At 41.1% G+C, this 22441-nt stretch overlaps 1 protein-coding gene across 2 annotated transcripts in view; it reads left to right on the top strand.

The window, feature by feature from the left end:
* The window catches only part of clasrp (CLK4-associating serine/arginine rich protein), a 30910-nt gene that overhangs the window by 3674 nt on the left and 4795 nt on the right, over nt 1-22441 (top strand). Inside the window, exons 3-17 of one of the 2 annotated variants that reach the window (XM_061681791.1) lie at nt 180-277; nt 3469-3570; nt 3748-3827; nt 4014-4098; nt 4982-5118; nt 5312-5408; nt 6171-6249; nt 6327-6400; nt 14206-14247; nt 14336-14527; nt 16474-16752; nt 16827-17012; nt 19978-20017; nt 20923-20983; nt 21058-21116. In XM_061681791.1, coding sequence (XP_061537775.1) covers nt 180-277; nt 3469-3570; nt 3748-3827; nt 4014-4098; nt 4982-5118; nt 5312-5408; nt 6171-6249; nt 6327-6400; nt 14206-14247; nt 14336-14527; nt 16474-16752; nt 16827-17012; nt 19978-20017; nt 20923-20983; nt 21058-21116 — 1611 coding nt within the window. Of the gene's footprint in view, nt 1-179; nt 278-3468; nt 3571-3747; nt 3828-4013; nt 4099-4981; nt 5119-5311; nt 5409-6170; nt 6250-6326; nt 6401-14205; nt 14248-14335; nt 14528-16473; nt 16753-16826; nt 17013-19977; nt 20022-20922; nt 20984-21057; nt 21117-22441 lie in introns of both variants that reach the window. The other variant, XM_061681792.1, reaches the window with a different exon arrangement.

The following is a 22441-nucleotide window of genomic DNA, read 5'->3' as shown; positions in this document are numbered from 1 at the left end:
TTCATTTTCCATCCCCTTGCATAGTTCTGTAGCTGTGATGACCTGAGCTGAAACATTAGCTCAGTAAAAAGCGCTAGTCAAGGTTTGATCACCATTAGGCAACAGAGGAGCAGCCTTAGGGGCAATGTTGGAACTCCTTTAACTACTCTTTACTTGTGCTCATATCTGTCTCCTATTAGAAAAAAGATCCGGCCCAGTTCCTTCAAGTTCATGGGCGAGCCTACAAGATTCATCTGGATCCTGCTGTGGCTCTGGCGGCCGAGGCTCCCATCAATATGTAAGGGGACAAAAACAGACACTAGTAATCTTGAGGATTACAGGGGGTCCTCGGTTTTCATTATTCGAGGCAGGTCTTGATCACTTTCCCCTGTGAAGAGAAGGGTTAACTGTACTGGCACTGTTGAAGTAAAATTGTATCATTCCTAATTAGGGCGATGTACATGTGCACAATAGTCACATCACAGGGTCTGCTACGATGTTGATGCACTGCAATATACAGTGAATCAACTGTAATATTAAAAGTAAGCAGCAGGGGGACCTATTTGGACACGCTAATAGGAATAGCACCCATGTTACAGTAAATTATAACACTTTAAACAACACACGGAGCAGACCAGAGTGTTGTATACATATCTCCTTGTATGATAAATATGAACGAGGACAGGTGAAAGAATGTACACCTGCAGCATTTCCTTTTTCGCTCTTCAGAATGAAACTAAGCAGGCATTCGACAGCTGCGTGAGTGCGTGAGCTACGTTCAGGGGGATGCCCTGAATGGGTTAATTTGTAATACAGTACATAATTGTAAAAATTGATTCCTAGGGAAATTATTTGTATCAGAATGCTTTAGTTAAAACACTGTATGATCACCTGATAATATGGAATTTATTTAGTTTTGTAATATAAGAACAGATAAATTATTTTGTTAATATAGTCGGGCAGAGCTGCTAGGAATGCAAAGTAATGTCCTTTCACCATCATTCCTGTCCTACTGGGTTTTTTTTTGCAACAATGGGGAAATGAAATGCCAGTATTTTGAGGGTAATAGGCAACATATAGTATTGGAAAAAATAACTGAATAAGTTAATTTTTGGAACAGTGAATTTAGTTCAAAATGTTGAATTCTGAACTGAACTAGTTCATTTTTGGAATGATGAACTGAACTTTGAGGTAGTTCGTGTAGAAAATGTAATTTCCCACCACTGATCCTGTATTATTTCACATCGCAATATGCAGGGTGATTGAAAAGTAACTCCTTATTTTAAAATACTTATTTATTCATATGTTGTAATCCTCAATCCATTTTCTGAGCCGCTTATCCTCACAAGGGTTGTGGGAGTGCTGGAGCCTATCCCTGCTATTATCGGGCAGGGGGCGGGGTACACCCTGAACTGGTTGCCAGCCAACGGCAGGGCACATATAAACAAACAGCCATTCGCACTCACAATTACATCTACGGGCAATTTAGAGTCTTCAATTAACCTACCATGCATGTTTTTGGGATGTGGGAGGAAACTGAAGTACCTGGAGAAAACCCACACAGGCACGGGGAGTACATGCAAACTCCACACAGGTGGGGCTGGGGATTGAGCCCTCGTCCTCAGAACTGTGAGACAGACGTTCTAACCAGTCGCCCACCGTGTCGCCATATGTTGTAATATTTTTTTCATTTTTTTTTGTGCATGTTCCATGATTAAAGGAGCAAGTCTATTCTACCAAACCAACGACTTTGGAAGAACTTGAAGGGCGAATACGAGAAGTTATGTTTTCCATCCCATAGGACTACCTTGTGAAATCAGTTAATTCGGTTCCCAGGCGGCTTGAGAAACTGGTGGCTAATGCTGGCGCCCATATCAAATTTGAAATAAAACTCCACGCAATACACTTTCTTCTCATGTTCATTTCTTGTAAGCATTATAGTTCAGAAATAAATTAAAAGTACTTAAAAATAGGGAGTTACTTTTCAATCACCCTGTATATCGCAGGTTTAAAGAAAATTGCAATGTCATTTTTTTTCAAATATTGTGGAGCCCTATTCCTACCTGCGATACAAGTGTAAAACATTTGACCACTGTTGTTGTTAATACAATTCCAATGAAGTTGAGATATTGTGTTAAACATAAATAAAAACAAAATACAATGATTTGCAAATCATGTTAAACCTATATTTAATTGAATACACTACAAAGACAAGCTATGTAATGTTCAAACTGATAATCTTGATTGTTTTTAGCAAATAATCATTAACTTAGAATTTTATGGCTGTAACACGTTCCAAAAAAAGATGGGACAGGTGGCAAAAAAGACTGAGAAAGTTGGGGAATGCTCATCAAACACCTGTTTGGAACATCCCACAGGCGAATTAGGAACAGGTGGGGGCTATGAGTGGGTATAAAAGGAGCTTCCCTGAATTGCTCAGTCATTCACAAGCAAATATGGGGCGAGGTTCACCTCTTTGTGAACAAGTGCGTGAGAAAATAATCGAACAGTTTAAGGACAATGTTCCTCAACGTAAAATTGCAAGGAATTTAGGGATTTCATCATCTACGGTCCATAATATCATTAAAATGTTCCGAGAATCTGGAGAAATCACAGCATGTAAGCGGTAAGGCCGAAAACCAACATTGAATGCCCGTGACCCTCGATCCCTCAGGCAGCACTCCATCAATAACCGACATCAATGTGTAAAGGATATCACCACATGGAATCAGGAACACTTCAGAAAACCAATGTCAGTAAATACAGTTCGCCGCTATATCCCTAAGTGCAACTTGAAACTCTACTATGCAAAGCAAAAGCCATTTATCAACAACACCCAGAAACGCTGCCTGCTTCTCTGGGCCCGAGCTCATCTAAGATGGACTGATGCAAAGTGGAAAAGTGTTCTGTGGTCTGACGAGTCCACATTTCAAATACTTTTTGGAAATCGTGGACGTTGTGTTCTCCGGGCCAAAGAGGAAAAGAAACATCCGGACTGTTATGGACTCAAAGTTCAAAAGCTAGCATCTGTAATATTATGGGGCTGTGTTAGTGCCAATGGCATGGGTAACTTACACATCTGTGAAGGCACCATTAATGCTGATAGGTACATACAGGTTTTGGAGAAACATATGCTGCCATCCAAGCAACGTCTTTTTCATGGACGCCCCTGCTTATTTCAGCAAGACAATGCGAAACCACATTTTGCACGTGGTACAACAGCGTGGCTTCATAGTAAAGGAGTGTGGACACTAGACTGGCCTGCCTGCTGTCATAGTTTAAATTAAATATAGGTTGAACATGATTTGCAATTCAGTGTATTCTGTTTTTATTTGTTTAACACAACGTCCCAGCTTCATTGGAATTGGGGTTGTACATAAAAATGTTAAAATACCCACTACTGCTTTTGCATTGCGTTTTAAACCTAATTTTGTCTTCTCATTTCCTGTGGGATTTTAATGCTCACTGGACATTTCTCTGGTCATAAAGGATGCCTTGGCAAGGTGACACCAACAACATGATTGACAGGTTTGACGTGCGGGCTCACCTTGACTACGTCCCCACCTACACACCTCCACTGATCACCACACCGTAAGTCTCCTATGTATTTTCATGTCATTCTAAATGTCGCCTTTGAATTTCATTCGTTTTACACATTTTATTAACAGACTTGTATTTAGTGTAGGTTTGTTTCTGCACATTCCTACACAAAATATTTCAGTTCTGATGCTATTACATGCGCATGTTTTATTGCCTCTTTCTTTGCAGAACCCCAGAGCAGGAGATGGAGGAGAGGAAGTGCAATTATGAGCGCTACAGAGGCCTGGTGCAGAACGACTTTGCCAACAGTCAGTAACGTATTCTCAAACACACATTGACAAACGATAATTGTATCATTGAAGCAAGACCAGGATGAACAGTTTAAATATTTCATACAGCTTTCCTAATGGGAAAGTGAATGTCTGTTAATGCACACTCAGAGTGTATATTGTTGCTGCAAAGTCATGCTCAAACTCTCTGATGTACTCCCGCAGTCTCGGAGGAGCAGTGTTTGTACCAGATCTACGTGGATGAGCTCTATGGTGGCCTACAGAAACCAAACGAGGAAGAGAAGAAAAAGTATGTCCATTAATTTGTCTTTACTCACCCATGTGTGTGTGGGTGTGCTTATGTGCGAGCGATGGAGTGTATGGGAAAGAGAGAGAAAGATGCCGTGAGATTTTTCAATTGTAAAATATGTTCCTTGGCTGCACATGGTTGAAAATCACTGCTCTTGTCAGATCGTGTATTCTAAAAATAAACTAGGTTTTGGATTCAAATATATACTGCGCACAATGGCGACGCGGAGTAAATGTCTTTTGCGAAGCCGATGTCATTGATAGGATCGGCGAATTATGACATTAAAGCCGATCACCATAAAATGCTGATTATCGGCCGATACAGATAAGGCCGATAAAATCGGTGTAAAGTCTAAGTAAAACAGTACAATTTATTTATTCATTAACATATCTTGTTGCCCGTTCATTTCTTCTGCTCCTCGGAGGACCGCTTCTCCACTAAGCTGACAAATTTGAGTTAAAAATACACTCCAATTGATTGTACAGGCCGAAATTACAAGAGGTCGACGTGTCAAAGGCTTTCCAAGTGTCTTAACCAAATATGGAAAAAGTGGATACAAAACTGCTTTAAATAGAAGTAGCTGTCAGTGGGGGCTCTTCTGGACACTCGTATGACAAAACCAAGGTGTTTTTATTTTTTTAAATGAAATTGACACTTTATACTTGGTCCATGTTAGAGTCACTCTATAGAGGTCTAAATCGCCAAAATATGGGACCTTTAAAGAATGAATAAATAAATTAGAAAAAATATGTAGTCGCTACTCCGTGTATTTCACTTATTGCGACGGTGGTCTGGAACCTAACCCTGCGATAAAGGAGGGACTATTGATGTGTAAAAGTTAACTACACGTTTCTCACCAACCGTGTCAATTGTCTGGATGCAGGCTGGCTGAGAAAAAGGTTGCTATTGGTTACACATATGAGGACAGCACTGTAACAGAACCTGACCCCGCCTCAGACAAAGACGAAGACAATTCGGAGAACAGCGAGTCTGAAGAGGATGAGGTCATCCCAGATATCGGTGAGTTGGAATAGTAACATACCTTTGTCATTCTAAAGACTGGACTATTTATTGTAAGCTGGTCCTAATATTGGTCCTGATTGTTTGGCGAAATTACTTTTTTATAACTAACATGCAGTACGGCAAATTGTGGGTGTTATACCATTTCTAATGAAGTTAGTTGTCATGTTGGTGTGTGGTTGTGCGTTTTTAGACGTGGAGGTTGACATCGACGAGCTGAATCATGAGCAGGAGACGGAGCTCAACAAAACCGCCACTCCCTACGGAATGGCCGAAGGAGACTTTGTCAGGTGCCATTTTGCATCAACACTTAACTGGGAAAAATGCCTTCACCTTTGTGAAGAAAGTCAACTGTAACAAATCCCTGCTCTAAAAATGAAAGTAATCAGTACTTTATCATGACACCAAAAACCTAAATTAAAACCATATTCGGGAATACCCAGTGAAGTATAATAAACACAAAAACCCAGCTCTACTATAATTTCGTATTAGGGATGATGTATGTTTTCAATCTATTATAGAGCTGGACCTATTATTTTAAAGGTTTTCTATGGTTTTATCAATAGCTGATCTGTAGTTCCCATTCATAGCACCAGATGGCGCTATGTCCACTAAGCACTGGTTACCTCCTCAGTTAATGTAAGTCATCTGTTATGTAGGACATCGGTGAGGGGTTTGTAACAATGCGGCTCAGTAAAATTGGGAATATTAGACTCTTGTACCTGTTCTACATATTTCCCATGAAGCCCAAAAATCCAGAATTCCATGATGAAGCATGACTTCTTATAATAAAGAGAGCAGAAAGACCTCGAAATTTTCTGCAAACAGCACTGACTCATTTTCAACCATATCATTTTCCCACTTCGCCATGTTCCCCCCCCCCCCACTCCCCCACACTCCGCCATGTTAATGGTAACGATTAAATTTATGATCATACTGTCGTTAGAGGCATTCAGTGGGGTTCATCATCACATGTTTATTTTTGAGCAGCAGTAGGTCATTAAGAAAGCGATTGGCTTGACTTAAATGCGTGTCGTAATTGTGCCCATCAGGATGTTGAGGAAGGACAAAGAGGAGGTGGAGGCCATCAAGCATGCCAAGGCGCTGGAGGCGGAGAAAGCCATGTACTCTGTAAGAATACATCTCTCTTATGAAGAGGTCTGTCTGTGCGTGTTTCATGCCGTACGTGACATGTTTGGTGATTTCAGGGCCGTCGATCTCGCCGACAAAGGCGAGAGTTCAGAGAGAAAAGACTAAAAGGACGACAAATCAGCCCACCTAGGTAAACCCATACCTACATAAACTATACAATACAGAATTACTGCACTGTGTGCATAGACAATTTTGTGTTTCTAATTATACATACTCTAATTCAGCGGTTCTTAACTGTTGTCACCCTGGGACACGCATTTTCTATTGTTGCAAAGTCAGGATCCATTTTTATAAAGTTTCAGAACAATTTATGCACATGTACACTACGTTACACGGGGCTTGAAACTGCGACCAAATTGGTCGCATATGCGACCTTTTTTTCAGCTTGTGCGATTAAAAATTTAATCTTGTTGCATTTGCGAGAGTGAATGTTTTAATGGTTGAAAGTTGCCATTTTTCCACTACCATCTTCTCCTGCACGGGAGAGTGAGAGAGAGAGAGAGAGAGAGAGAGAGAGAGAGAGAGAGAGAGAGAGAGAGAGAGAGAGAGAGAGAGAGAGAGAGAGAGCTGTGATGTCGTCTCAAATATTATGAATTCCAATTCCAGTTAAGAGCGACCCGCTGCAATATGATTGGCTGCCTGCTGCAACATAATTGACTGTTGTTTTCCAGATAGGACGCACTCTTATCAATAGCACCGTCGCGTACATGTGCACCACATATGCGCACCACAGACACTAGCCGTTGTCTGTCCATTGGCCACCACGTATCTATATTGACACTGGCCAGCTACTTATTCATTTTAAATTACAAGTGTTAGCCGTCAACTCATCTGGACTACTGGTGAGCAAGCTAGCTAGCCCACCCGCACCTACCTTGTAAGGACCGGTAAGCCTGTAAACTCCTCCTGCCGTAAGTCCCCTACATCTTTTGTTTTTACACACATTATCATAATCAATGCTGCTCCGTTTGTCATTTACCATTACTTTTTCGCACAGGGCCAGGTAACTAGTTTTTTTTCCTTAATAAATGAAAACAGCATTCTAAGTTCACTTGGGTTATATTTGTCTAATATTTACATTTGTCTGATGATCTTAAACTTTAAAGTGGGTAAACTATGCAAAAATATAAGAATTTGAGACGGGTGCCAATACTTTTTCACAGCACTGTATGGTTGTGGTAATGCTCCAAATTAAGAGATCTTCTCAGGGGAAAAGAGGGTTAGGAGCCCTCACTATAAGAGCTGGTCCCTCTAAGTCGAACAAATGATCAAATAAAAGTAAAGCCTTTGTTTTTTTTAATTGACCTGTTTTGCTTATGGACAAACTTCTTGTTCACAGTAAAATATTTAGCAAATATATCTCGAGTTACTGTCACTTCATACGAAACTATGGTATGCCATGGCCATGCAGTACCTCCTTAAAGGTCGGAGGACAAAGATGTTATGGGGTCAGTTAAAATTCATATTTGCATTGATTATGTTATTTAATACATGCACATCATTTCCAGCAAGTTGTCAACTGTAGTTTAGCTAAAAATAAGTTTTTTTTACTACGCGTATTGAGCACTCCACGAACATACCTGAAGCTCGAGACACGGGGGTGTGGTTACTCTATCCACCGCAAGGCCTACTGGAAGTGACGTTGTAATTGCCAAACAGCTATATATTGTGTCCCCCTTGCTTGAGTACCTTTATAACACACCGAACAGCAAGTCTTTGCCGTGTCTGTTTGCTTGTCATACAGGCAAAAGTACAGACGACAGTACTGAGAAGTACTGCGTGGGTCTTTCCCTCCCCCCCCCTACTGCCCAGTGCATAATAACCATAATAGAGTCATAGCTATATACAAGGAAATCCTCACCTCTTGTCTGCGCCGTTTCGCCGTTGCGAGATTTAGTTCTCTTGCTGGCGGTAAAAATAGTTAGCACCGCAGCTGGTTTCAGCCTTGCCTAACTACACCTGTGTATCTAATGCTTTCTGCTAAGTGTTTCTCAAAACATGCCGGTTTGAAGTGATTGGCACAGAGTTTGGAATTCTTGCTAGGCAGCCAGAGGTGACCAGGTTTCTTCGCCTGTCAATTGACTTTCCCTGTCCACTGGTTAAGTATTCCTTTTTCACTTGGAAAGCCAAAAACATTATTGCCAGTGCCTCAACCATTTGTACAACCAAATGCCACACAATAAACCATTGTGAACTCGCTAAATCATACGACAACAAATATACAAGGGCGGGAACAACGGCATCGAGCAACAGCACACAACGTCGAATTAACATGCTGTTTTCCAAGTGTTACGTTACAGCGCCGGATAGAGCCGTAGACCGGAAGGCGTTAGATCCAAAAAGGAGAAGGCACATTCTGAATCATATTTATCGATTTAACTACTGTATATCTGCTATATAATTACTTCAAAATGGCAGATGTGGTTTGTAAAGGGGTTCTAGAGATATCAATAACATTTTTAACTTCTTTTTTAAAAAAAACAAAAAACAAAAACGGTGCGACGAACTGAAAAAGTTGGTTGCACTAGTGCAAAAGTTAGTGCAAAGCCCTGTTACATTATTAAATGCCGTTTTAAATATCGCCAAAAGCCTATTGCTAGCCATGTTAACCACTAGCCAGAGTATTTGTATTTGTTTACAGAGTAAACTAGTGACTTAAGCACAAGTGAGTAATATTTCCTGTCACTTAACGAAAATGTTCCATGTGGGAACTTGGTACACCTCTGTACTGTAATGAAAAAAATCTTAATATGATTATATATGTCCAATGTAATTTTTTGCTCGCTGTCTGCGACCCACCCAAAATGGGTCCGTGACCCACTTTTGGGTCCCAACCCACCAGTTATGAATCACTGTTCTAATTAATAGGTATTTTATATACTTTAAAAATTTTTTTTTTATAGTGTTACGAGAGAGAGAGAAACGGCATTTCAGTTCTCCTTCATGAGCTTGATATATAGAGAATTGAAAATTATCCTTGAAATATATTGAATAAATATTTAAAAGCATTGTATAAAAGCACACCAGAGACCACGGTTAGTACCACCTGAAATAATCCTTACAGTCACTCTCGAATTACCATCAAAGTTACCAATATTAAAATACAGTAGCACACGGTGTCTAAGTGTTCATCAAAAAAATGGCAGAGGTTTTATTTCTAAAAGGTACAGTGGGTACGGAAAGTATTCTGAACCCCTTAAAGTTTTCACTCTTTATGTTGCAGCCATTTGCTAAAATCATTTAAGTTGATTTTTTTTCCTCATTAATGTATACACAGCACCCCATATTCCATCCATTTTCTGTACCGCTTATCCTCACTAGGGTCGCGTGCTGGAGCCTATCCCAGGTATCTTTGGGCGAGAGGCGTGGTACACCCTGAACTGGTCGGCAGCCAATCGCAGGGCACATCTAAACAAACAACCATTTGCACTCACATTCACACCTATGGGCAATTTAGAGTCTTCAATCAACCTACCACGCATGTTTTTGGGATGTGGGAGGAAACCGGAGTGCCCGGAGAAAACCCACGCAGGCACGGGGGGAACATGCAAACTCCACACAGGGATGGCCGGATTTGAACCCGGGTCATCAGAACTGTGAGGCAGATGTGCTAACCAGTCAATCACCGTGCCGTTATTGAGGGTGTTACATATAATGTAATTAGTGGCTTTGCCCCACAGGTAGGATGTGACCTAGAGGTGAAAGAGAAATTCTGGAAGTCGCAAGACAAAGTCATTCTGAGCATCCCAGACAGAGAGAGAGTGTCGTGATTGGTGCAGATTGTAATGGACGTGTTGGTGAAGGAAAAAGGGGTGATGAAGAAGTGATGGGTAAGTACGACATCCAGGAAAGGAATTTGGAGGGACAGATGGTGGTAGACTTTGCAAAAAGGATGGAAATTGCTGTAGTGAACACTTTCTTTCAGAAGAGGCAGAAACATAGGGTGACCTCCAAGAGCGGTGGTAGAAGCACACAGGCGGATTACATGTTGAGCAGATGATGGAATCTGAAGAAGGTTACTGACTGTAAGGTAGTGGTAGGGGAGAGTGTGGCTTGACAGCATATGATGGTGGTGTGTAAGATGACTCTGGTGGTGGGGAGGAAGACAAAAGCAGAGGAGAGAACCATCTGGTGAAAGCTGAGAAAGGAACAGTGTTTTGCGCCTTTTTGAGAAGAGGTGAGACAGGCTCGTGGACAGGAGGTCCTTCCAGAAGACTGGACCACTACAGCCTAGGTGATCAAAGAGACAGGCAGGAGAGTCCTTGGTGTATCTTTTGGTAGGAAAGGGGAGAATGAGACTTGGTGGTGAAGAATTGCACCTGATTTAAATATTTGACAGCAAACAGCTCTAAAAGATTAAATTCCAATGTGTTTTACTTAAAGGTTAAATACAACTGAACTGTACTTAACAAATCTATTGTACTAGATAAATAAATAAATAAAAAAGTAAGAACCTGTAATATAATGTATAGTTTGATAATTTAATTCAGTGATTCTTTTGCATAATACCACAGTGGTACTCATACCACACTTTGGGAAACATTATTAAAAAGAATGTGTGTGGAGTCCAGTCTCCTGTTTCTGTTCCTGTACTCTTGTGATAGGTAGCAAGATAAGAACACATTTTCGCCAAGCTCACAAATGGATTGATGATATTTCACAGTGATATTGTGTGCAAAATTCTAACTTTACTGGTTACTTTATCCACCTACTTGCTCCAGTAAAATATTTCATTAGTGTAAACATGTATCTTCATTTATAGCCGTAACTTTAATTAAAACACATCAAACCCTTTTTTTGGGGGTGAGGAGCGACAACAAAGACGAGCGTGTTGACAATATGGACCATGTTTTGAGCATATGATTGACAAAAGTACAAAAGTCTCAACAGAGTCTGATTGTGTGCAGGTCAAAAGTGATTTAATTAATTGGCCATTATGAATTATGCTGATTTCAATGCAAAATGTCACTGCATTTTCAAATTCCTTGTCTTGTAACATACTTGGCCAATAAAGCTGATTCTGGTTCTGATTTGCTTAGATGATAGGAGCTTTTAGGAAAGATGATATCTTACTTTGCTACTATGTTATTCTCATCTTATAATAAGCTAAGTAGAACATCAATCATATTGTTTTATAATGGAGTCATTATTACGTAAACACGAATGTTAAAATTTTTTGTCTTCTAAAATATACGATGGCTGTGAAAACAGAAATACCTGTATGTTGCCAGATTTGAGGTTTTCATGTGAATGAATGTAAACCCGCTCTTTATTTTTTGTTCACAAAAAAGTGACATATAGGCAGGCCTCGGTTTGTGACAGTCAAGACATAACATTTCGACATTATGAAGTGTAAAAATACATCTTGTGGCACAAGAAGGCATGCTCAGTTAAGTTGACGTTTACTGTAAAACTCAACATAAAATAAAGAAAATTACATTGTGTGTTTTACCCAACCACATACTTTTGTCTTACAAAATTGGTAGCTTAAGCCTAACACAATGCAAAACGCTATAGACGGGCTTTAAACGAACATCAATTTTGCAGTACCATAACTCATTTAGCAGCGGATATTTGAACACAAACAATGCAGCAACACGTAGACAGACCATATAACAATACTCACAGGCATATATATTCTTTCTCTTCTGCAAAAAACAAGGCAGTAAATTGGTTGTCTCCCAATCCAAAGGTTGTGGGTTCGAACCTCAACCCTTGTGACTATGTCAAAGTGTCCTTGAGCAAGATATTGAACCCACCGTTGCTCTTGATGCTGCGTCATCCATAGGTGAATGAGGAGACAGTTTTAAGTGCTTTGAGCACTTTGGTCGAAAAGTGCTGTATAAGTGGAAGCCCATTTGTCATTTACCGTTTACAAATATTACTGCATCTTACTGAGCAGTTGTGACCGTCCCATGCACTGTATGTATGTATTATACTGGCTGGCATGGTGGACGACTGGTTAGCACATCTGCCTCACAGTTCTGAGGGCCGGGATTCAAATCCCGGCCTCGCCTGTGTGGGATTTGCATGTTCTCCCGCGTGGGTTTTCTCCAGGAACTCCGGCTTCCTCTCACATCCCAAAAACGTGTGGTGGGTTGATTGAAGACTCTAAATTGCCCGTAGCTGTGAATGTGACTGCGAATGGTTATTTTTTTATATGTGCCTTGTGATTGGCTGGCGTCCAGTTAAGGGTGTACCACGCCTCTTGCCCGCAGATAGCTGGGATGGGCTCCAGCATGCCTGCGACCATTGTGAGAATAAGTGGTACAGAAAATGGATGGATGTATTATACTACCTCCAGGTGGCCAAATCAGGCACACCAGAAGTGGCCCCACAATTATAATGCATTAATTGTGATGCACAAACTTAATTTCATTCTATTTACTTATGTTATTACTGTGTTTTTATGAAGTGCAATGTTAGAGAGTCTTATTTTTGTTATTAAAAAAAACACATTACAAAATTGTGTTTTTGTGAGGAGAGGGTGGAACAGATTAAGGGCATTTTCATTCATTTCAATGTGGAAAGATGGTTTGAGATACCGTATTTTCACGACCATAAGACGCACCGTATTAAAAGGCGCAGTCTCAGTTACGGGGTCTACTTCTGTATTTAACACATACATAAGGTGCACCGTATTATTGGGCGCAGGCATGGTAAAACATACGCTAGTTTAAAACATACGGTAGCATACATGCATGCTAAAACAATGTGCACAATGTTTTTAAAAAGGCAGCAGGAGCAAAACTGAGTTCGGTTGTACTTTATTGAAGTATTTAACAATGTACACGTTATTTTTTTTATCCTCATCCACAAATCCATCAAAGTACTCATATTCTGTATCCAAAATGAACAGCTGGGCAAGTTCTCAATCAAACACGCCAGGTTCCCTCTCGTCATTGTCGGAGTCAGTCTCGTTGCCGTGCGGCTCCTCAGACATGATGCCGGCTTTTAGGAAAGTTCGAACAACAGTACAAGCAGACATGTTAGCCCAAGCATCTACAATCCATTGACAAATTGTGGTGTAACTCGCCCGGCACTGCCTCCTAGTCTTAGTAAAACTGTGTTCGCCATCTGTCATCCATGGTTCCCACGTCGCTCACAACTTCACTATGAACACCCTGTTTACGCCGATGTCCAGCGATTGGAGTTCCTTCGTCAACCCTCCCGGAATGATGGCAAGCTCCGAGTTATTGCACTCAATCGAATGGTGACTGTAGAGACACTTCTCCCGGCTGTTCTTTGATCATTAATCCATTGCTCGAGTTGGTCTTCCAACTCGGGCCACCTCGCCTTCTTTCCGCGTAAACTCAGCTTTGTCTTCTTGACTTGGCGAACCTCATTTTCCTGCTTCCTCCACTTGCGAACCATGGATTCGTTGATCTTGAATTCTCTCGCGGCTGCTCGATTCCCATGTTCCTCCGCGTAACTAATAGCTTGCAGTTTAAACTGTGCTTTGTCAGCGTGTCTCTTCTTAGATGCCATTTTCGGGGGTCCTTAGCCAAACCGATGCACATACCGGAACTATATACCTACTGGGGGCGTGTCTTTAGCGTCCTGTGTCACGCGCACCCTTCCCCGTTTACGTCCGCATGCTATCCTCAGTCACGCCCGCCTTCCTCTATATAAGCAGTGTGTCAGCAAGAAATGCTCCCAGTCATTCAAGCAGAGCGCTCGTTAAAGTCACACAACAACATTTACAGATTTTGGAACTCTGTGCACACATAAGGCACGCGGCATTATAAGGCGCCCCGTCCATTTTGGGGAAAATGTAAGACTTTTAAGTGCGCCTTATGGTCGTGAAAATACAGTACGTCTTTTGAGTTACAAGCATGGTCGCAGAACAAATCAAACTCTTAATTTAAGGCAGCATTGCGTAGTGTTTTATTTTGCCAGCATGTTTGAAATGTTGTTTTCTTACTCATCCAACAGCTACGCCAGGAGAGATAGTCCAACATACGATCCTTACAAACGGTCAGTTCACCTTCTTTTTTTTTTGTTTTTTTTCAACCTTATCATTGCCTCTCTGCGTTTAAGGTATGATTTTCTTTCTTCGTCTCAGGCCAGAGTCAGAATCCAGCTCTGAGTCACGCTCACGCTCTCGGACCCCCGGTCCAGAGAAGATCACCTTCATCACCAGCTTTGGAGGCAGTGATGATGAAGCGGCAGCGGTGGCACAAGCCACTGCCCCCCATGCCGCCGGCCATGGCTCCTCCAACGTGCAGCACCCCGCAGGTCATAGCAGGGGCTCCCGGTCGGTAACTTTCCCTCCTCTTGGCTTTTCATTGGTTAGTCAGTTGACATGATCGCTGGCAGAGGGTGATTCCTCTCATTCGGTACTGTGTTTTTATTTCATTTAAAAAAAATATTATTTAAATGTATTGGAGGTGAGGTTCATTAATCTTCAAAGACATTGCTGTGCATGATGTGCCAAGAGATTTAGACCATGTCTACACCAACACAAATATTTTTAAAATGGTGTATTTTTCTATCTATAAAAAAATGTGTTGTCTCTCAAGTAGGGCTGTGAAAACAAATTGTCTAACTCTGCTAAGTCGACCACAAAAATTGGTTGACGCAAAAATTCCTTCCTCGAGCCAATAAAAAATATTAATAAAAGCATATTTGTGCTGCCCTGAACCAATTTACGCCGCCTGGAAACATTTGGCTGCTGTCGATGTTTACCGCACGGACATTTGTTGCAGATGGACGCAGTGTTGGGCAAAAACATTGCTCAAAACAACAGAGGAGCAGTCTGTAAGTGATTCTTAAGATACTATTAGATGTGTAATGTACATATAACATGAACTATGAGGGAGGAGATTGGTAGTTTACAGTTTTTCTTACCTAAAATGGTAATCGTTAACGCGCTAATACCAATCGCGAATGCTAAGCGTTTAGCAAATGCAGATTTTTTTTCTCAAATTCTGTACAGTTTATACCATACACCCAGTACCAACATGTGCAGTTTAAGGATCGAAGTTTAGCCTCATAAATTAGAATAAAATGCATGTACTAGTAAAAAACAAACAAACAAATACCATTGGATTTTGACGAAATATCTATAGGATGATCGATTCTAAAAAGATTCAATAGTGACAGCCCTACTCTCAAGTGCATTTTGTCCAATCAAAAGCCTAAAAAAGCAATGTCAGCTAATTTAGCACATCCCGGGCCTTCGTTTATACTGCTGTACCATTTGAAAATCAGTATTTGTCTATTCAGAGCTTGAGAGGAGATGTCAAATGTATTTTTTAAATTGGTCACACATCTCTCATTGCACAAAATGAAATCGTCACACTAAAAGGGGTGACGTTCTAAAGATAAACCTATTTTTAAGACTTTAACAAAAAGTCTGACATTCCTTGGTCAAAGTACACAAATAATACACTGTCACACTTTGGTTCAAATCACATGGTTTTTGGGGGCGGTGGTTCTATCATGCAAATGCAGAATGGGGGTTTTGTTTGGTAAATGCTGACCAAGGGCAGGGTTAGGGTGGAGCTAGGGCATTGGGATGAAGCAATCCGCTACCAATTCTTTCCAACTTAGAGACTTTGTCTCTTTATTTCAAAACTTTTCACTTTGAAAACTAATTTAAACTGCAGTCAGTAGCAAATCCCGTCACTTTCTGTGGTGGTGTTTGAGAATTTGAGACTCTTAAGAGCAGGAGATGTTCACCCCCCCCTGCATCCAGACTACAAACAAATGGTTGCGAAGTCACCACTGGCCAATTTAACCATGTACTCATTTGCTTAACTGTGGGGCGGAAGGGCATGGTAACTGACATATGTTTATAAATGGACAGAAAATATTTACTTGGTTATTTAATTTCACAATCAACAGGTGGACAAGCACTCCAAACTCAACTGTTTGTATACAAGCAATCAATAAGTAAATTTTTCTCATGTGATGATAAAAAAATAAAAAAGGTAAAGGAGTGTTTTCTTCATCTGGTAACAGATAGTCTTCACCTTGGCAAAACAGTACATTTCCGCGAGGACGAAAGGCTACAACACAGGAAAATATGCATGTTGGTGTGAACATGGCCTTAATAATTTGACATAGGTGACAACACTGCATGTCAGGCTACAAGTAAAAATTACTTTGATCAATCACAGTAATAGTGTCATCAAGTGTATACTTCAGCAGTAAGAAACACCCATTCTTGTTACTGAAACTTTCTCTGTATTTGTTCAGGAGACGAAGGTCCTCGTCCAGTCGTTCCCCTTCATATTCTTCCTCCGACTCTTCATCACGATCCTCCTCTTCATCCAGCCGTTCACGCCGCCGAGCGCGGCGAGGAAGGGACGGCCGCCGTTCTCGGACCCACTCCCGCTTGAGACGACATTCTCGGTCGTACTCGCGTGACCGAGGAGGGTCGCGTAGGAGACACGAGCGGACGCGGTCTAGATCGCGACCCAGAGAGCGTGCGAGAGACGGGGAGAGGAGACGCTACTCTTCAAGGAGACGAACGAGGTGAAGACACTTCCTTCATTAAACATTCATTTTGAACATGTTTGCCGGTGACCTGACCCCCTCTTGGTTTTCAGATCCCGCTCCAGCTCACGGCAGGGGGGTTCCTCTCGGCGAAGCATCCGCAGCAGCGGCGGTCACCGGCGGGGCGAAAGCGGCAGTGGCAGTCCCTCGCCATCCCCTGGACGACTCAACCACAGCCCCTCACCTGACCAACGAGGACCCCCTCTTTCTGCTAACACAGTTACCGACAAACTAAGAAAGTAAGACCACTGAGGCATTCTGTCAGTGTAACTAGTCCAATGAATAGCGTATGTCAGGGATACCCTGTTTACGACCTTGGCCAATTTTTACAGAAGTCCGAAATAAAACCATATAAAGGCCTTAAATATACTGGTGGATCTCAATAAATTAGAATATTGTAAGAGCGTTCATTGTATTTCAGCATCGTAATTCCAAAAGTGAAACTCATGAATTACACAGATTCATACAACACAAAAAAATACTTTTCAGGAGGCCAATTTCAGCCTTATTTCTATATTGAAATCTTTTTGACTGTTTCTTATGTAACAAACCATCAAAATAATAAAAAAGAAATCCTAAAATAGTTTACGCTGTGTAATGAATCTATGAGTTTTGAATTGAACTACAGAAACACATGAAGTTTTCTGATTCTAATTTGAGATGCACCTGTAAAACAATCAATTGAAGAACGCTAAGTACGAGGGTAACTGAGCATTCCATTTTCTGCCATGTGACCATGTATTCTCACACCTCGTTGTAAACAAAATGTCATATATCGCCACTTTGGCTGCAACAATTAATCAAATAACTATTAAAAAATATTGAAGGAACATCTGCCTCAAAGCTTCGCAAGGATAATCTTTCTACATGGACGGACTGTTACTGCAATCGCATCCACCATTCTGTGTAGAAATAAGTTAGCACAATGGTGGCGAGACAGGACGAACGAATCTGTAGAAAACAGAGAATGTCCAAAGTTTGGGATCATTTCACACTTAACAAGGAAGATAAAGTGCAATGTGTACCACAACCGCTTGTTTACGATTGCAACAAAAGGTAACTCATTGATTTTAGCTCATTAGAACTTTTAGCGCTGGTGATAAGTGGTCAAGGATAGATACAAATGCCGTTGCACTTTTGATCACTTTATTAAAGAAACTATTGAAAACAAACACACAATATTAAAATTCATACACGAGCTGCCGATGGTCAAGTCAGCAAACACACAGACTGGCCAATGGGTTCGCCAATAATACATCGATCAGACTACAAGACAAATTTGGTCTTTTACGATTGTCAGACTATTGCCATAAAATCTTACCGTATCTCCGTCAGCCACTGGCAATACTACATGACATTTATCACGATATCACCGTATCCTGTCTTTTACAATCACTGGGCTTGTGGCAAAGGCAGGACCAGAAAATGTGTCACCGGTCACCACGACCGTATGGCGTCCGTTACCATGGCGACAACAACAACAATAGATTGCGGCAATGCATGCTGGAAAAAAAAGAACAAAAAGAGGGGGGAAAAACTGTGTTGTCGAAGGGTGTTCGAGAGTTGGCATTTTGGGCTGTCCGTTCAAGGAGAACTTGAGGTATGTTCATGTACTTTTAATACAATACGCCACGCAAGCAGGCGACATTATGTAGCCAGCTAATGCGAGCATTTATGTTTGCATGTAAACACGCTGGCGTTCTGTCAGTTCATACTCTAAAGGTTCGGTAAACATTGGTTTGTGCACGTGAATAAATGTTGACAATGGTGGGCAACGGAGGCAATGCGGCGGTCGCAAGACTCAATCCTATTGGTCGACGTCAATGTGTACTGTCGGAGAGCTACCGTTGATATGTCACACTATACGGAAGCTATCTCAAAAAGACATTTTCATTTTGGCGTCGTAGGGCCAAATCGTTGGTTGTGGATTATGTCACACTAGATGTTTGGTCGATCCCAACAAAATATGTCAGCACCGATCCAGGAAATCGGCCGCGATAGCAAATCGGGCTAATAACAGAGCTAAAATCGTGTAGTCTGATCTAGCCGTTACCAGTCAGCCAACTCTATATTCTCATTCGGTGATGCCCACGTTGCTCACCAGGCCAGGCCCCTCTTTTTAAAAGCCTTACACACTTAAAAGTCACACACTACAGCAGAATGCAAGGATGACGAACCGAAGTGGACAAAAATAATACCTGCACCTCACATGCACTTTGTGTTTTGTAATGCAAAATACATTTTTATCCAATTAATCGATGGGATAATTGGTGGAATACGCTTATTCTAACAATACTCTATAGTTGCAGCCCTAGTTTCCACCATCATAAACCAAGGACCCCCTGTCCAAATGTCGTGTTTTTGTAATTTTGTTGTTGGATGTCAATTAAAAACAAAACACTCAAAATTTGGGTGCTAATGGGACAAAACAAACTTTAGTAGTCGATTAATTGATAATGAAAACATCTAACATTTGCTTTTATAATTAGTTCATAGCGATGTACAGTGGAACCTTAAAGTTGGAAAGCAACTTTTCCCCTTAGGAAATAATGAGAGTCAAACAGTCGCCATCGCAAACGCTTAATCACTACTGGCCAAGTTTTTACCTAACAGTTGAACATTCTTAACTGTCATAATAAATAATAAATATATATAAGAAGACTTTTAATTAATCTAATGTACATCTTTGAGTTTCTTTGTCGGTTCTGTGATCGTGATGAAAAATGACAATGAAAAAGCACAATACACGAGCAATATTACCCGGGGTCACAGTGAGCCATCATGAAACCTTTATTCACCGTACAGGCAATGTTATTAACATTTCAACATTAACTCTCATACAAGTGTGAAAATATTTGGGTAATAAGACGAAGTAAAACTTTAATAGCATTTAGAAAAACTTGCTGACGATTTGGTGGCATGAAAAACAAAAGCAAAGAACAAGCAAAACACACTTCAAAACAATATTCGCTATTGAGCTTAATGATAATTGACTGTTAATATATGTAACCATTGTTATTAAGATATAGTAACATACAAGTTCAATAGTTGTGCTCCACTGCATCCTTACTTACACAAGTGTAACGCAAACAAAACATCCAAATTATAAAGCCTCAAAATGAGGTTCCACAGTTTGTGAAAGGTATACTGTTTGTTGCCTGACCCCTTTCCTAACTTCTCCACACTTCCTTGTCATCCCTGCAGGCCTGATACAGCGGGTGGTAAAAAGACGGGAGCTGCCAAAGTCAGTAAGAATTTGATGTGGCTGAGGTTTCTTGCTAAAGCCTACTACGCCTCCCTCATCCCTGACAGGCTGACCTGGCCGCCGTCCACCTTGCACCCACGTAGAAGCCCCTTCTCGCCCCTGAAAATAATCTTTCTTCTGTTTTAACCCCACACACTTAGTCAAAGCCTCTATCTTACATGAGTGGAAAAGTTAGTGAAGCAGTGCTCCGGTGCACTGGACTTTATTGCTTAACTGTGCATGTTGTTGTTAATATTTAGTGTTTATCTGTGAGTAATGAGTGTTTCTAACCCAAGTGATTGTGACTTTGCTGGGTGTGGACAAACGTCTGGCATTGTTTAAGCAAATGAAGATATTTCACTGTCCTACAGTTTAAAACCGTGAGATCATAAAGTGTGATAGTGGTTTACTGTCAATCATTGTGGAAGTTTTTTTTTTCCACTGCTTGTTCTTCTTTTCCCGGCAAAGAGTCATCGTAGCTTTGCATACACGCCAGGTCTCTCCGTCAAGATTTGCGCTCGCTGTCCCGCATTTGACTCGCCTGCGGTGTTGTGACCTGCCGTTTTTCTTGCCTGGCCAGGTTTGAACAGCCCACTGCTGGGTGTGTCAGCGGCAAAGTGCCACTGGCTCTTTTGTGAACTCACCGGACCTGAACTTGCTCTTGTTACATGTAGCGTCCCTCGCTGCTCTCTCGGCTGTCCTCTTGCATTAATCTCCCCCCTCGCGCTCTTTTTGTCTATTCCTAATTTACTGGACACTTGTATCGAGGGCTCGTGTGGCGAACCGTTCAGATCCAAAAGTTCTTTATTCACCTGTTGTCCACTTTAAATCGCCCAAAGTGTACACTCCAAATTGTATTTAAACACGCTGTTGTCAAGCTCCTAATACAGCGGTGTTGTCCACAGTCCAAGCTGACGCCACAGGAGAAGCTCAAGCTCCGTATGCAGAAGGCCCTCAACAGGCAGTGTGAGTGCACACAACAACATGTGGGATCTGGCATTTGGCAGGAAATAGTTGCTCATTGTGTGCCCCTCCTGCAGCCAAGGCGGATAAGAAAGCCGCCCAGGTGAAGATCCAGCAGCAGGAGCATAAACGACAGGTGTGTGTGTGTGCGTGCAGTTTGTCCATCCACAGGTTCATTAGTGTGTATGTGTGTTTGTCTGTGTTAGTGTTTTTATTCGTATTTGTGTAGGTGTGTTCTTTCATGTACGTGTTTGTATGTTTATGTTCATTGGTGTGTGTTCGTGTATTTTGTTTGTGTCCCTGTGTGTGTTTGTCCTTGTGCGTGTGTGTCCGTGTGTTTGTGTGCGTGTTCTTTTGTGTGTTTGGATATGTGTAATCCGCCCGCGACCCTAGTGAGGAGAAGCGGCTCAGAAAATGGATGGATATATATATATATATATACACACACACACACACACACACACACACACAGTATTTGTCAGTTGCGAGATTAAAAAATTTCACATTTATGTAATACAAACTCAAAAGATACAATTTTAAGAAAACTTTATTTACTAATAACTTAGTTGAACTTCCATCCACAATAAATTATTGTATAACAGTCCACAAAAGTTAAAGTACAATAAGTGCAGTGCATAATACTGCTGAGATAGATGCAGATAGTGTGCCCAGTCAAAATCACAAAAACCAGAACACATGAACATGGCAACATCCAGTAAAGCCATTCATGAGGGAGATTGATGTGCTTTATGTTTAACTTAAATAGCCTTCTGTCCAACATTGTTTAAAAACAAAAAAAACAAAAACCGTGAAAAGTACCAATGATCAATACGGACACAGAGGTCTAACTTTCCTTTCCTGTGCTGCCTGGTCTGCATATAGCTTTACCTTCGGGGATTTGTCAAGGGAAAATTGGACAAGCACTTTGAGATTGAGAGATACAATTTCATAAAAGCTTGCAAGCAAGGAGACAGTTCAATACAACCAATTGTCTATAAAGTGTCTATTTCTTCCAAGGCGAATTCGTACAGAAGTCATACAGTACATGCACACATCAACAGGCAGTTATCATCTGCCTCATGCAACTGCAGCCCCAAGCACAGACATGTTGCTTTGTCTCGCAGCAAAGTGATGACCCATTTATAGAAAGGGAGGAACAAGGCCCGCTTTGTTATCCTTGCATTAAAACAAAAGATAGAATACATTTAATAACTGCAGACATAGTTTTCTTAACAGGACGTGTGCAGTGAGCCGCCTTGTATGAAGTTTATAACTTTCATTAAATTATCACCTGCTTTCACTACAAGGCACTTACATTTACATGTGGCAGGTATAAATACGTTAAAATCAACCCGAAAAGGTTATGTAGGAAATTAATTGACAAAAAAACAGGAATTTTTTTGTGATTATTATAGTTTGTTTCAAGTAGTTTTGGTAAAACAGACAGCCATTTCAGTTGTT

This window comes from Phycodurus eques, chromosome 7 (assembly GCF_024500275.1).
Source record: "Phycodurus eques isolate BA_2022a chromosome 7, UOR_Pequ_1.1, whole genome shotgun sequence".
In the NCBI taxonomy this organism is placed as follows: domain Eukaryota; kingdom Metazoa; phylum Chordata; class Actinopteri; order Syngnathiformes; family Syngnathidae; genus Phycodurus; species Phycodurus eques.
This window is presented reverse-complemented; position numbering and strand designations above follow the sequence as displayed.